Consider the following 13884-nt stretch of genomic DNA (forward strand, 5'->3'; position numbering starts at 1 on the left):
CCGTGCCCCCCGTCTCCGCACCGAGCTGTGCCCGAGCCACCCCATCTGTCCTCCCGCGTCCCGTCCTACCCACGGGGGTGAGCAGGGAGCACCCCTTTCCTCTCCCGCCTCGGCTTCCCTCCAGATGAGCTACCACCCACCCCACGGCCCCCCCCATGGGTGCTGGCCCGGCTCCGGCTGCACCGGAGGCGGTGGGACGGTGGGATTCGGGATTTCAGCTCCTCCTCGGCAGCGACTTTGGCAGCGGCTGCCGGCGCGGTGCCGACAGCCGGGGAGAGCAGCTTGGAGGGGGGATGCGGCGTGGTTTCTGCCAGCCCGCGGTGCAAGACTGTGCTCAGTTTTACTGCAAACCTCCCGCTTTTGAGGGGGGAGGTTGATAAATGGGCTCTCGCGCTCCCTTTTCCCCCCCTCCCTTCCCCACCCCGCGGGGAGTGGGATCGGCGGCCGGCAGATTGCGGCTCGGGGGCCTCATTGCCGAGCGCCGGGGATGTGCCGTTGAGAAAGCGGATGTGCCTGGCATTCAATCAGCATCTCGGAGCGCTCCGGCGTGGGCGATCCTGCAGCCGGGCACCGGGGATACCCGGGACTGGATGCGGCAGATGGAGCCTGCAGCCGTGCTCCGGGTGTGAGGCGGGGGGACGGTTCGAGCTCGGATGTCCCAAATATCGGATGCTCCGATATCCCGAATACCAGGATGCTCAGGTGTCCTGAATATCAGGATGCTCGAACCTCCTGAATATCAGGATGCTCGGATGTAATGAATATTGGGATACTTGGTGTCCCAAATATCAGGATGCTTGGATGTTCCAAATATTGGGATGCTCAATGTACCAAATACCAGGATACTCAGATGTCCCAAATATTGGGATGCTTGTATATCCCGAATATCAGGATGCTCCAATATCTGAAATATTGGGATCCTCAATGTCCTGAATATCAGGATGCTCATATATCCCGCATATGAGGATGCTCGGATGTGCCGAATATTGGGATGCTCGTATATCCTAAATACCAGGATGCTTGGATGTCCCGAATAGCAGGATGCTCAGGTGTCCTTGAATATCAGGATCCTCAATGCCCTGAATATCGGGATGCTTGGATGTTCCAAATATTGGGATGCTCAATGTACCAAATACCAGGATACTCGGTTGTCCCGAATATCGGGATGCTTGTATATCCTGAATATCAGGATACTTGGATGTCATGAATATCAGGATGCTCCAATATCCTGAATATCCAGATGCTCAATGTACCAAATATCACGATGCTTGGCTATCCCGAATATCAGGATGCTCGATGTCCCGAATATCGGGATGTTTGCAAAAGCCTTTAACCGTCGTGGCTCTTTGGGAAAGGCCGGACTCGCATCTCCCGGGGCCCAGCTGCCTTCTCCGTGGGGTATTTTAGCGAGGGGGTGGTTACTTTTCCCATCCCACCAGTTTTTTCCTGGAGCGTGCCCTCCCTGCATCCCCCAGCCTGGCTTTGCAGCAGGATGATGCTCCGGGACCCTGCGGGGACCGTTGCGCCGCCCGCATCCCTGCCCCGAGGCGGCGCAAGGCCGAGCATCCCTGGCTGCCTCCGCTCTGGCTGCCAGCCTGCCGGGCGTTCCAGCGCTTGTTTAGCTTTGTCTTTCTTCTTAACCTGAGGAAAGAGCTGTTTTCCTGAAAGAAAAAAAAAAAAGCGCTATTTCTGGCCAAGCCACTTCTCCCCGAGTGCAGCGCTGAGCGGGGAGGGGCGTCTCAAAGGAGGGCGAGGGGGACAGAAGAAACCCTTTTGCTGATTTAACAGGTTGGCTTCTTCCAGACGGCTCCTCCAACGATCCAGCTCAGCAAATTGATCGCTGTACAACACCTCGGCGGGGGCTTTGAGTTTTTCCCGCTTGTATTTTTATTACCATCGCGGTCCGCTCCAAACAAATCCGTGCCTCTTGCCGGGGAGCAGCTATTAGGTAGGCTTGAAAAACGAGGAGTTTTCAATTCCAGGCCGCTGCAGGGGCCCGAGGAGCTGTGCCTGCGGGGAAGGGGTGGATCTGGGGGTCTGTGGGGCGTTTATCGCCTGAATTACAGGAGCATCTTGTAGCCTGGGGACAAAAGGTGGTGGCAGGAGGTTGAACTCCTGCTGGCCACCCTCCCGTTGCAGAGGGATGTCCTGCGGCGCTTGGGGATGGGAGGCCAGTGCTGATAAAGCTTTGCTGGGACGATCCCAGCTCCGGGCATCCCTTGGGATGAGCCGAAGTCTCCTCCTGGCCTGGCTGCGGGCGCTGGCATCCTCCGGGAGATGCGGGGCAGGGACCTGGTTTCCAGCCCCGCTTGGGCTGCCGGATTCGCCACCCTCCTGTTAAAGGGCTAAAAAATACCCCATACCCCAACCCAAAAAACCCCGAGCGGCCTCGGGAGCTCATCCCTGGCTGTGCCAAGGGCGCTCACCCCGGCACGGCGCGGTGCGGGCAGGGCGGCAGTGGGCAGCACCTCCCCGCTCGCTTCTGCTCCGTGCCGGTAACACCTGGAATATCAGCTTGGCCTTTGGAAGCTGGAAAAGAACAAACCTGTCAGGGGAAGGAGCTCTAATGAATGTGTGCTGCCCTTTCACCCGCCGCTGCTGCCCGGCAATAAGCCAGCGCGGCCGTGAACTGCATGAAAACCCAATAAATCTGTCGCCGGGTCGCTGGTGCCGCTGCTCCTGCCGTCCACCCGCCGAGGTGACGAGCCCGACGCCGGGCAGCGTGTGCCCCGATCCTCCCCGTGCCGCTGGGCTGCGGGTGCACCCCGGTACCGGCAGCGCCGCCGTCCCGGGGCTCGGCTCTGGGGCTGCGGTGCTCGGTGTCACCAACCCCGTCCACCGCCAGGTCCGGAGGTTGTTCCCATCCCGGTGCTGCATCCTCCTCCCCAGGCAAAGCCGGCATGGCGTCCAGCATCCCAGTGCCGTGTCTGGCATCAAAGCACCGTGTCCGGCATCCCAGCACAGGGTCTGGCATCCCAGCGCTGGGTCCAGCATCCCAGCACAGGGTCTGGCATCCCAGCACCGATTCTGGCATCTTGGCACTGGGTCCGGCATCCCAGCACCAGATCCAGCATCCCAGCGCTGGGTCCAGCATCCCAGTGCCGGGTCTGGCATCCCAGCACTGGGTGCAGCATCCCAGCATGGATCCAGCAGCCCAGCACCATGTCCAGCATCCCGGTGCTGGGTCCGGCATCCCAGCGCCACATCTGGCATCCCAGCACTGGGACCAGCATCCCAGCGCTGTGTCCAGTATCCCAGCACAGGGTCCGTCATCCCAGCACAGGGTCTGGCATCCCAGTGCCTTGTCCAGCATCCCAGTGCCAGATCTGACATCCCAGCACAGGGTCTGGCATCCCAGCATGGGGTCCAGCATCCCAGTGCCGGGTCTGGCATCCTGGCACCGGGTGCAGCATCCCAGCATGGATCCAGCATCCCAGCACCATGTCCAACATCCCAGTGCTGAGTCTGGCATCCCAGCATTGTGTCCAGCATCCCAGTACAGGGTCCAGCATCCCAGTACAGGGTCCGGCACCCCAGCACAGGGTCTGGCATCCCAGCACCAGTTCTGGCATCTTGGCACTGGGTCCGGCATCCCAGCACCAGATCCAGCATCCCAGCGCTGGGTCCAGCATCCCAGTGCCGGGTCTGGCATCCCAGCGCTGGGTCCAGCATCCCAGCACAGGGTCTGGCATCCCAGCACCAGTTCTGGCATCTTGGCACTGGGTCCGGCATCCCAGCACCAGATCCAGCATCCCAGCGCTGGGTCCAGCATCCCAGTGCCGGGTCTGGCATCCCAGTACAGGGTCCGGCATCCCAGCACAGGGTCTGGCATCCCAGCACCAGTTCTGGCATCTTGGCACTGGGTCCGGCATCCCAGCACCAGATCCAGCATCCCAGCGCTGGGTCCAGCATCCCAGTGCCGGGTCTGGCATCCCAGCACTGGGTGCAGCATCCCAGCATGGATCCAGCATCCCAGCACCATGTCCAGGGTCTGGCATCCCGGCACCGGGTGCAGCGTCCCAGCATGGATCCAGCATCCCAGCACCATGTCCAGGGTCTGGCATCCCGGCACTGGGTCCAGCATCCCAGCGCTGTGTCCAGTATCCCAGCACAGGGTCTGGCATCCCAGTGCCAGGTGCAGCATCCTGGCACTGGGTCTGGCATACCGGCACTGTGTCTGGCATCCCAGCATTGGGTCTGGTGTCCCAGTGCCGTGTCCGGTGTCCCAGTGCCGTGTCCAGTGTCCTAGTGCCGTGTCCGGCATCCCGGTGCCATGTCCGGCATCCCGGCACTGGGTCTGGCATCAGGTCTGGGGCACATTTGCCAGCCCTGAAGCGCCTTCCACACGAGCTGTTGCTTCATTCCGGCTCCTTATCGCCTGTGTATTATTTTAACCTGGAAGGGGCTTATTTCCATTAGAATTGGAGCGTTCGCCGTGTATTTTGCATTTAAAATGTTTCCTGTGATTAAGCGCTGAAAGAAGCGGGTATTAATTTTACGTCTTGCCGGGGCACTCGCCTTCCTGTTGATCCCTCCCTTTGTTGCGGGGAACGAAGCCATTTAATCTGGTAGCGGGGGACGAGGTTGGTCCCCGGGATCAGGTACGCGCCGAGCTCAGGTGAGCTGGTAATTGGGATTAGCAGGCTAACGAGCCGGCCGCGCTCTCCCCGGGTGGGCGCGGGGGGCGTCGCGGGCCCTGCCGGCCGCCGCGCTGATGCCTTGTGCCGCTTCTCTTGTTGCAGGGCCATCAAGAACGGCAAAGGGCTGCACAGCAAGAAGGAGGTGCCCATCCACCGGGTGGCCGATATCTCCGGGGTAAGGACCGCGCGGCGCCGGCGCTGCCACCTGCCAGGTTGTTTGCCGGGACGGGACGCGTGGAGCGGAGCAGGGGTGATACCGGGTGCCGGTGCTCCGGCCCGGCCCCCCAGTCCCAGGATGTGCGGGAATCCTGACGGTGTTGCCCCTGTCCGCCGGCTCTGCCAGAGGAACCGGGACACCCGGGCATCCATCCTCCTCTGCCAGGGCTGGTGTCCCCCCCGAGTGCCACCGTAGAAGCTGTTTGTCAGCCCTGGTGCAGCCCGAAAGGGTGAAATGAGGTTTCTCGTGGGGTTTCTCTGCTCCGGGGGGTGGTGGGGAGGTCTCACCATGGGGGTCATGGTGGCATCACCCTGAGCATACCCCAAGGTGCCGTGGGGTATCACGGCACAGGGCTTCCCATGACCGTGCCGTGACCGGCAGAGAGGGGCTGTGTCCGTGCGTCCATCCTTCATGTCCTCGGGGGTCCTTCGTGTCCTCGGGGGACAGAGCTCTGTCCCTGGGCACCCCAATACCCCTGCTGTCCCGGGCACCCCAGTTCCTGCCCGCCCGAGCCTCCTGCCCTGTTTTTAATCGCCGGGGGCTGCGGCGGTGTCCGCTGGTCGTGAGATGGAGATTCCTCCTCCTCGTGGGGTCCCCACCGGACTGGACACGGGGAACGGTGCTCTCCGTGCTGGCACCCACTCCTGGGGACGCCCCCGCGGCTCCCCGGGGCTCGGCTGCCTTTTCGCCTTCTAAAAACCCACGTACTGGTGCGATTGCCCGCGAGAAGTGAGCCAAAGCGGCGGTGGTGGGACGTGGGGGCATCCCTGCCCCGAGCCCCCTGGTTCCCATCCCCACGGGGGTCCCGTGATGCCGCCGGGATCGTTAGGAGCCCCGTAACTCAATCAGCGAGCGGAAAGCTCGGAGCTGGATGCGAGGGGGAGGGCCCCCGCAAACAAAATTAGGCTAATCCATCACGGCTTTTGTGAAGATTTGTGAATCTTTTTTTTTTTTTTTTTTTTAATCTTTAATAGTTTTCCGTAAATTGATCCCGGCCTTAGTTAGCCGCGCGTCAGCAGTTGGGCGGCGTGATGAATGCCGGCACGCGCCGAGCCGACAGCGGCTGCTTTACCACTGTCGAAAGAATTCCCTGTGAATTAGTGTCGGTATATCCCTCCCGCTGCCGGGGGGGGGCACGCACCGGGCTCGGCAAGCACCCATTCCCGGGGTCCCGGAGGGGTTTGGGGTGGCGGGATGGTGAGCATCCCTCTGCTCTCCCTCCTGGCACCGAACCGGAGCCTCTCCGGCGCTGTGCCGGGATGGGAGGCACGAGCCGGGCAGGGTTTGGGGAGAAAAAGGTGATACATTGATATATTGGGGTGCCGGTGACCCCAATAGGGGTAGGACTTGCAGGGAGAGCGAGCCGTGGGGCAGTCACCGGCTGTTCCGTCCCTGCGCCGCTGCCAAACGCTCCCGGTGCGATGCCCGTGGCACCGGCATCTCAGCCCTGGCACATGAGTGGTGCCACGGTGTGGTGGGCCCCGGCTGACGCAGTGGGGGGTCCGGGACCGGTGCTGCGCCGTTGCACGGGACCCCAGCTGCGGGGCTCGGTCTCTTGCCGGCTGCGGCACCAGTTTGCCCAGTAGAGACCAGTCGGCATCGCTGCTGAGCTCCCTGTCGCTCTGGCAGAGGGACCCCAGCGCTGGCACGGTGCTGGCGATGGAGTGGCTCCTGTGGCATTGCTCTGGGTCCCCTCGGCCGCTGGAGACATCCCTGTCCCCGGGCTCTTCCACGTCCGATGCTCCTGTGGTTTTTCCCGGCTGTGCCCTCTGTCCTTTCCTGGCACGGCATCTCCCCTTGCCGTGGCGCTCCATGGGGAAACGGTGTTGGGAAAACGCCTGCTTTTGGGCTGTTTCGCTGTTCAGGTTGGGGTGACAGGGCAGGCACAGGACCCTCGGTGCCATCCCGACCCTGACCGGTGCCGGTGCATCCCATGGGGTGGCTTCGGCACATCCCCTGCCCATGGATGCTGACCTGTGCCACGGGCATGGCACCATCACGGCGTCCTTGTCCCTGGGTCGCCGTCTCTGTCCCCATCCTGTCGAGCTGCTGGTGCCCAGCGCCACCTTAAACATTCCCGAGCATCCCGGCTGGCTTGGTGACCGGGATGCAAAAGCACGGAATTAGCTCAAACACAGGATTTAGCCCAGTTTTCCCGTCTCCTGCATGGCCTCCTGTCCTCCCCTCCCTGCGCTCCTGGTGGGAAATGTCCCTTCCCTTCGGTTTGGGCCACCCGATGGCTGCTGCCCTGGCATCCCAGGAGCATCCCAAGCCCTCCTCGCTCCCGTCCCCGTCCTCGCCCTGCCTGCAGGCGGGGATTCCCGTCGCGAAGGCGAGCAGCCTCTTGGACCCGCGATGCTGCAGGCAAGAAAAATCCACGCACACCCCCCGAAAAAAAATAGAGAAGAAGGGCAGGAGGGGAGTGCAGCAGTGGCAGCAATCCGTGCTGGCTGGCGTCTCCCGCTCGCCTGCGCTCCGGCGCGGGGATGCAGCCCGGCCGCCGGAAAGCCTCCTGCCCTTGTGCAAAGTCCTTGAATAATTTCGCATAATTGGCAGAGCTTCACATAAAAGTGGAGTTAGGATGATTTTTATTTTTTTTTAATCCCCCCCTCCCCGCCCCCCCGCCCGCCGCGCTGTATTTATGCATAATTTTTTCCTTCAATTCCCAGCTAATTAAACGCGGAAAGTGTTAAAATAATAGTAACGAGGGTGATGCCACCTGGGCGGGAGGCTGCGGGGCAGAGCCGACAGCACCGCGGTGGGATGCCCCGGTCTGACATGGATTGGGGAGCCCCAAAAAGGCGCGGGATGGGGGTGCCGGGGGGGTTTGCACCCCCTGAGGCGGCTCGTGCCCTGGAAGCGCCTCTTCCTGCCCAGGGACGGTGACAGGAGCCGGATCTGGCACTCGGTGGCAGGGGACGAATCCTGCCGGCGCAGAAGGTGGGAGCCGAGGCTCGGGATGGGGAGGGGGAGACGCCAGAGATGCCAGAGATGCCCCACTTCTCTTCCCCATCTCGATTTACCCGGTGATGCCTCCCAGCCACCGGAATGTGCTCCCCCGCGTCCAGCAGCTCCGAGAGCCTCTGTCACCGTGTCCCCATGAGGGCAGGTCCCATGATGTCCCCTTGATGGGATACACCAGGCTGGAAACATCCCAACCCAGACCCGCTCCTGGTGTCTCTGGTGCTCTGGCGCGCTCCCAGTGCCCTGGCCCCTCCGGAGGCTGCCGGGCCGGCGCCGGCAGTGGGACCGATGCAGGTTGGGGGCTGTTTGCCCGTGCCAGGTGGCTGGGACTCGGCTGTCCCACGCCGAGGCAGAGGAGCCGAGGGCCACCAGCCCTAGAGAGCAGACCCAGGGGAAGCAGGGCCGGGAGCTCCTCCGGGAGTGTCCGTCCCCTCTGAACCGCAGAACCCGTGTCCATCTGTCCCCGAGGCACCGGCTGGGTCCCTCATGAGGTTCAGAGGGACCCACTTCTCCAGCCTGTCCGGGTCCCTCTGGATGGCATCCCGTCCCTCCGGCGTGTCACCGCACCGCTTGGCTTGGTGTCACCCGCAAACTGGCTGAGGGTGCCCTCGGTCCCACTGTCCCTGACATTGATGGAGACATTGAACGGTCCTGGTCCCAGTACGGTCCCCTGAGGGATGCCACTTGTCACCCATCTCCATCCGGCCGTTGTCCACCCCTCTCTGCATGCGACCAGTTCCTCCTCCACCCATCAAATCCACCTCTGCCCAGTGTAGAGGGAAGGATGCCGTGTGAGATGCAGGCGCAAGGTCCGCGCGGGGACGGGGACAGGGAGGGGACAGGCGTGGTGGCAGGCGTGGGACGCACCCCGGGGCGGCCACCGAACACCCTCGGTGGGGTCAGGGTCATCCCCGGTGGCGCCGGGGAGCCATTGGGGAGGTCCAAGGGGACTGAGGGTCAAATCCTTGGTCCTGGCATCACATCCAGAGTTTCCCGTCCCCCGCGGTGAGCGGGAGAACAGTGTGCCCACCGGCACGGTGCAGGTGGCATCACCCCCAGCCGGGGGCGGTGATGGCCGGGAGGCAGCAAGAAAGGCACGAAGGGACCCGGAGCATCCTCCCGGCAGCGCGGCCCCCCTCCGCCTTAATTCCCAAAGCCCCAGATAAACCTGCCCTAACAGGGACATCGGGGACGAGGGGACACCCGTGTCCCCCGTGCTGGGCTGCCGGCGCGCCTGGCCGTGCAGGAATCTCCCGCTCTCCGCCGGCGATTCCCCGGTACCGACGGGCGCTTTTTGCGGAAAAGCCACACGTTTGTGTTGCGCGAATCCCGGTGGATTTTTCAGGTCGTTCCCCGGCACGTTCGAACGCTGCCACCGCCTCCTCTCGCTGCTGCCGGCAGCTGGTTCGCGAGGCTGATCTTCATCACCACCGAGCTCTTCCTCGCCGCCTCCGCCACCCGCTCAGGGCAGCCGGGGAGTTGGGGGGGGGGTTCCCCCATCACCCCCTTTTGGGCTGGAGCGGGGAAGCCCACCCCAGGGTGGGCTCCTTCTTGCAGCCCCTTTCTTCCTTCAGCTAATCAAATCCTGGCTGTACACTGATTACCGCTAATTAGTAGCCTTCATTAGCGGCTCCCATATTACATTTGCATATGTTCGACCTAAGCGCTTAGCGCCGGGGCGATGTGGTTTTCCCTTCGCGCGCCGATTGCTCTTACACGTGTTGTATTAACTTCTTGACTGCACGGCTGCCGTAAAACAACCCCGTCGGTGCTGGGAGCGCGCCAGCGGGATTTCGGGGTGTTGGGGGGGTCTTTTCTACCCCAGCCGGGGTGTTGGTGGGGGGGTGGTGGTGGTGGTTGGGTCTGCCTGGGACCCCCTTTGTGGCTGGAGGAGGTGGGCGCCGGGGACATCGGTGCGGCTCGTGGCCGGGTGGGCACGTCGCCACTGGGAGAGAGAGATGCCGAAGCACCAGCGTGGCAAGCGGCGGTGGCCTTTGCCGTGCCAAAGCTGGTGGGTGGCAGCTGTGGTGCTTGGGGACCGGCTGATGCCGGGGGCCACGCAGCCAGTGGCTTCTGGTTGCCCGCGTGGGCAAGCGAGCAGCCACCCGCGGCACTGGAAGGGGTTAAAATGGGGATGCTGGTGCTGCCAGCGCCGATACCTGCTCCTTTGGCTCCCTCGGCTCCCGGAGCTCCTGTCGGGGGTCTCCCACCCCCGGAGGACGCGGTGATTTGCAATCGGGAGGTTGCCACACGGAACCTCTCACCCCCCGGGGTGGGCAACACGCGGAGATGCCGGATGAAGCTGCCGCGCCGAAACTCAGCCGGCGACTGAGCTGGGGGCTGGGGGCTGTGGTTCCCCGGCTGCGGCTACACCGTGCCGAGGGCTTCCAGCCGGCACCGAGCTCGGCATGGGCTCTGCCGGCACACTGGCCCCCTGCAGAGAGGGCGATGCTCGAGGTGGTGCCGCTGGCCAAGGCTGCTCGCACCGCTCTGCGCCGGGGGACACCGGCATCCCCCCCCGCCAGCCCCGGCCTCCCAAGCCACTGGGCAGCTCGTTACATTTTTATTAACGAACGTGCCTGAGTTTATACGCAGCTGGGAAGGGAGCAGGCGGCCCGCCAAGGGGGGTTTCCCGGGAAAGGGGAGTCGTGGGCTGCTCCGTTATGGAGGGGAGGGATGGGGCAGGATCCGGCCTGCCTGCTCCTGCCTGCTCCTGCCTGCTCCTGCCTGCACCAGCAGCCGTCCCCGTGCTGGAGCAGTTGGAGCCTGTGCCCTGGGGACATGGGTGCAGGTGTGGAGTTCATGGTCCATCCCAAGCTGGGAGAAGTCAGATCCCTGCCCGCATCCTGCATCCCTGCCCATATCCTACATCCCTGCCCGCATCCCTGCCCATATCCTGCATCCCTGCCTGCATCTTACATCCCTGCCTGTATCCTGCATCCCTGCCCATATTCTGCATCCCTGCCCACATCCTACATCCCTGCCTGTATCCTGCATCCCTGCCCATATTCTGCATCCCTGCCTGCATCCTACATCCCTGCCTGTATCCTGCATCCCTGCCCATATTCTGCATCCCTGCCTGCATCCTACATCCCTGCCTGTATCCTGCATCCCTGCCCATATCCTGCATCCCTGCCCACATCCTACATCCCTGCCTGTATCCTGCATCCCTGCCCATATTCTGCATCCCTGCCCACATCCTACATCCCTGCCTGTATCCTCCATCCCTGCCCATATTCTGCATCCCTGCCTGCATCCTGCATCCCTGCCTGCATCCTACATCCCTGCCTGTATCCTGCATCCCTGCCCATATCCTGCATCCCTGCCTGCATCCTACATCCCTGCCTGTATCCTGCATCCCTGCCCATATCCTGCATCCTACATGCCTGCCCGCATCCACCATCCCTGCCTGTATCCTGCATCCCTGTCCGCATCCTGCATCCCTGACTGTATCCTGCATCCTGCATCCCTCTGCCCGCATCCTGCATCCTTGGCTGTATCCTGCATCCTGCATCCCTGCCCGCATCCTGCATTCCTGCATTTATCCTGCATCCCTGCCTGCATCCCTGCCTGCATCCTGCATCCCTGCCTTTCTCCTGCATCCCTGCCTGCATCCTGAATCCCTGCCCGCATCCTGCATCCCTGCCTGCATCCCTGACCGCATCCTGCATCCCTGCCTTTCTCCTGCATCCCTGCCTGCATCCTGCATCACTGCCCGCATCCTGCATCCCTGCCCGCATCCTGCATCCCTCCCCAGCTGGCACGGGGGCAGGCGAGGCCGATCCAGGCACCGAGCCCATGGCAAGGAGCGCCCGTTGTCCCCACCATGAGGGACATGGGGGTGCCGGCGGGTCCCCGCACACCGAGTGGGACGGTCGTTGTCCCCAGCGCACCGTACCCCCGACCCTGACCCCCCCTTTTCTCCCCCCAGGACACCCAGAAGGCGAAGCAGTTCCTGCCCTTCCTGCAGCGCGCCGGCCGCTCGGAGGCCGTGGTGGAATACGTCTTCAGCGGCTCCCGGCTGAAGCTCTTCATGCCAAAGGAAACCTGCCTCATCACCTTCCTGCTGGCAGGTGAGCCCCCGGCTTCATGGGGGGGGTCCTCACCCCCGCCTTGGGTGCACAGTCCTCCCGTCACCCCCCCGGGGCTGCGGGGGAATTTAACGCTGCCGATGGCTTGACCTGGGGGGGGTTTAATTGAGCTGGGGGACACGAATTGGAGATGATCGGAGGGTTCGGGTGCTGCCGGGGGGCTGTTTTTGCTGCTCCTGCCCGGACACCCCCCCAGCGGGATCACTGCGGTCCCCCCCTCTGTGCCCCCCCGCCAGGGAGGCTTTGGGTGCCTCCTGCACCTTTGGGTGCTTCTTGCACCTTCGGGTACCCGGTGGCACGGCTGCTCGCCCCCATTTCCCTCCACGGCCCTTGTGTCCATGGGCCAGGGCGCTTGCGATGGGGGGGCTCCGAGGGGCAGCGATGAGCGGGGTGAACCCCAGCAGCATCGTGCAGCTGGGGGAGGAGGTATGGGGACGTATGGGGACGTATGGGGACATATAGGGATGTATGGGGACGGGGACAAGCACGAGCGATGTGTGGGGACGGGGACAAGCACGAGCGGTTCGGCTGGCAGAGGTGCGTCAGCCCAGGGCTCGCCCTGCGCCCACGCGGCGGTGGTTTTGGTAGGTCCTACAAAAACGGAAGAATCCCCCCCCCCCCAGCAAAGCAGTCCCGTACTTCGGCCGGAGCGTGGCAGGAGCGTGGCAAACCCTTGGGAGGGGGTTGGAAGGTGCCACCTCCTAGGCTGGTGCCAGGGTGTCACCGGGGGGAAGCCGGTCGGCGGTGAGAGAGAGCGTCGGCTCGCCGAGCCCCCGCCGGCGCCGCCGCATCCCTCCATGGCAGGGGATGTGGGGTGGGCTCATCCCTCGCTCCCGTTTCTATGGCGATAACTGTTGAGAAAGGATGACCCTGAACGCCGATCGTTCACAACTTGGTTATGAAAAATTCAATAAGCGTATAAATAGATCTTATACGGGGATAAAACCACCGAGGTTTCCGTAAGCAGCAGCTCTCGCCACTCCCACCGAAGGAATATTTATCCTGGGGGGGAGCGTGGGGGCTGGGATGGAGGTTTTGTTCTCCTTTTTCATCCCGGAGCCAGGGAACGGCGTGCGGCACAGGAGCGGATACCTGCGCCCAGTCGCCCGGGACCGGCTCTTTGCTGGTCCCCGGGGCCACCAGCACGTGGGCTGGGGAGCGCCGAGGGCTTTGGGGAGCGGGAAGGACCATGGAATCACGGAATCCCAGGTTGGAAGGGACCTCAGAGATCATTTGGTTCTACCTTTTGTGGGAAAGGGAGCCAAGATGAGACTACAGAATCATGGAATCCCAGGTTGGAAGGGACCTCAAGGATCATCTGGTCCAACCTTTCTTGGCTAAAGCCCGCTCTAGACAAGGTGGCCCAGCTCCCTGTCCAGCTGGATCTTGAAAGCATCCGATGTTGCGGAATCCATCGTTTCCTTGGGCTGATTGTTCTCAGTGTGAAACATTTTCCTCCTGTGTCCCATCGGAATCTCCCCAGCAGTAACTTGTCCCCATCACCCCTCCTTTTTTCCATGGAACTCCTTGTGGAAAGGGAGTCTCCATCTTCTCGGTAGCCGCCCTTTAAACACTGGAACGCGGTGACGAGGTCTCCCCTGAGCCCTCTTTTCTCCAGGCTGAACAAGCCCCGTTCTCTCAGCCTCTCCTCATGGGGCAGCTTCCCAGCCCTTGGGTCATCTTGGTGGCCCTCGGTGGCCCCTCTCCAGCCTGGCCACAGCTTCCTTGTGTAGCGGGGACCAAAACTGAGCACCGAATTCCAGGTGTGGCCTGGCCAGGGCCGGGTAGAGTGGGATAACAAGGAAGAGTTGGGGCCTACAAGAAAGCTGGAGAGGGACTTTTTACAAGGACGTGTAGTGAGAGGAGGAGGGGTGGTGGCTCCAAACTGGAAGAGGGGAGATTGGGATGAGATATTGGGAAGAAATCCTTTGCTGTGAGGGGGGTGAGCCCCTGGGCCAGGTTGCCCAGAGAA

The 13884-nt window shown here is 62.8% G+C and overlaps 2 protein-coding genes across 2 annotated transcripts in view; one reads left to right on the plus strand and one right to left on the minus strand.

Moving 5' to 3' along the window:
- Window positions 1-13884, minus strand: part of LOC141738011 (filamin-C-like) — a 236211-nt gene that overhangs the window by 123136 nt on the left and 99191 nt on the right. The gene's annotated exons all lie outside the window — the stretch shown is intronic.
- Window positions 1-13884, plus strand: part of SND1 (staphylococcal nuclease and tudor domain containing 1) — a 145615-nt gene that overhangs the window by 82168 nt on the left and 49563 nt on the right. The window contains exons 14-15 of the mRNA XM_074573113.1: window positions 4743-4815; window positions 11753-11894. Of these exons, the coding sequence (XP_074429214.1) occupies window positions 4743-4815; window positions 11753-11894 (215 nt within the window). The remainder of the gene's footprint in view (window positions 1-4742; window positions 4816-11752; window positions 11895-13884) is intronic.

The sequence above is a fragment of the Larus michahellis genome, chromosome 1 (genome assembly GCF_964199755.1).
Source record: "Larus michahellis chromosome 1, bLarMic1.1, whole genome shotgun sequence".
NCBI lineage: Eukaryota > Metazoa > Chordata > Aves > Charadriiformes > Laridae > Larus > Larus michahellis.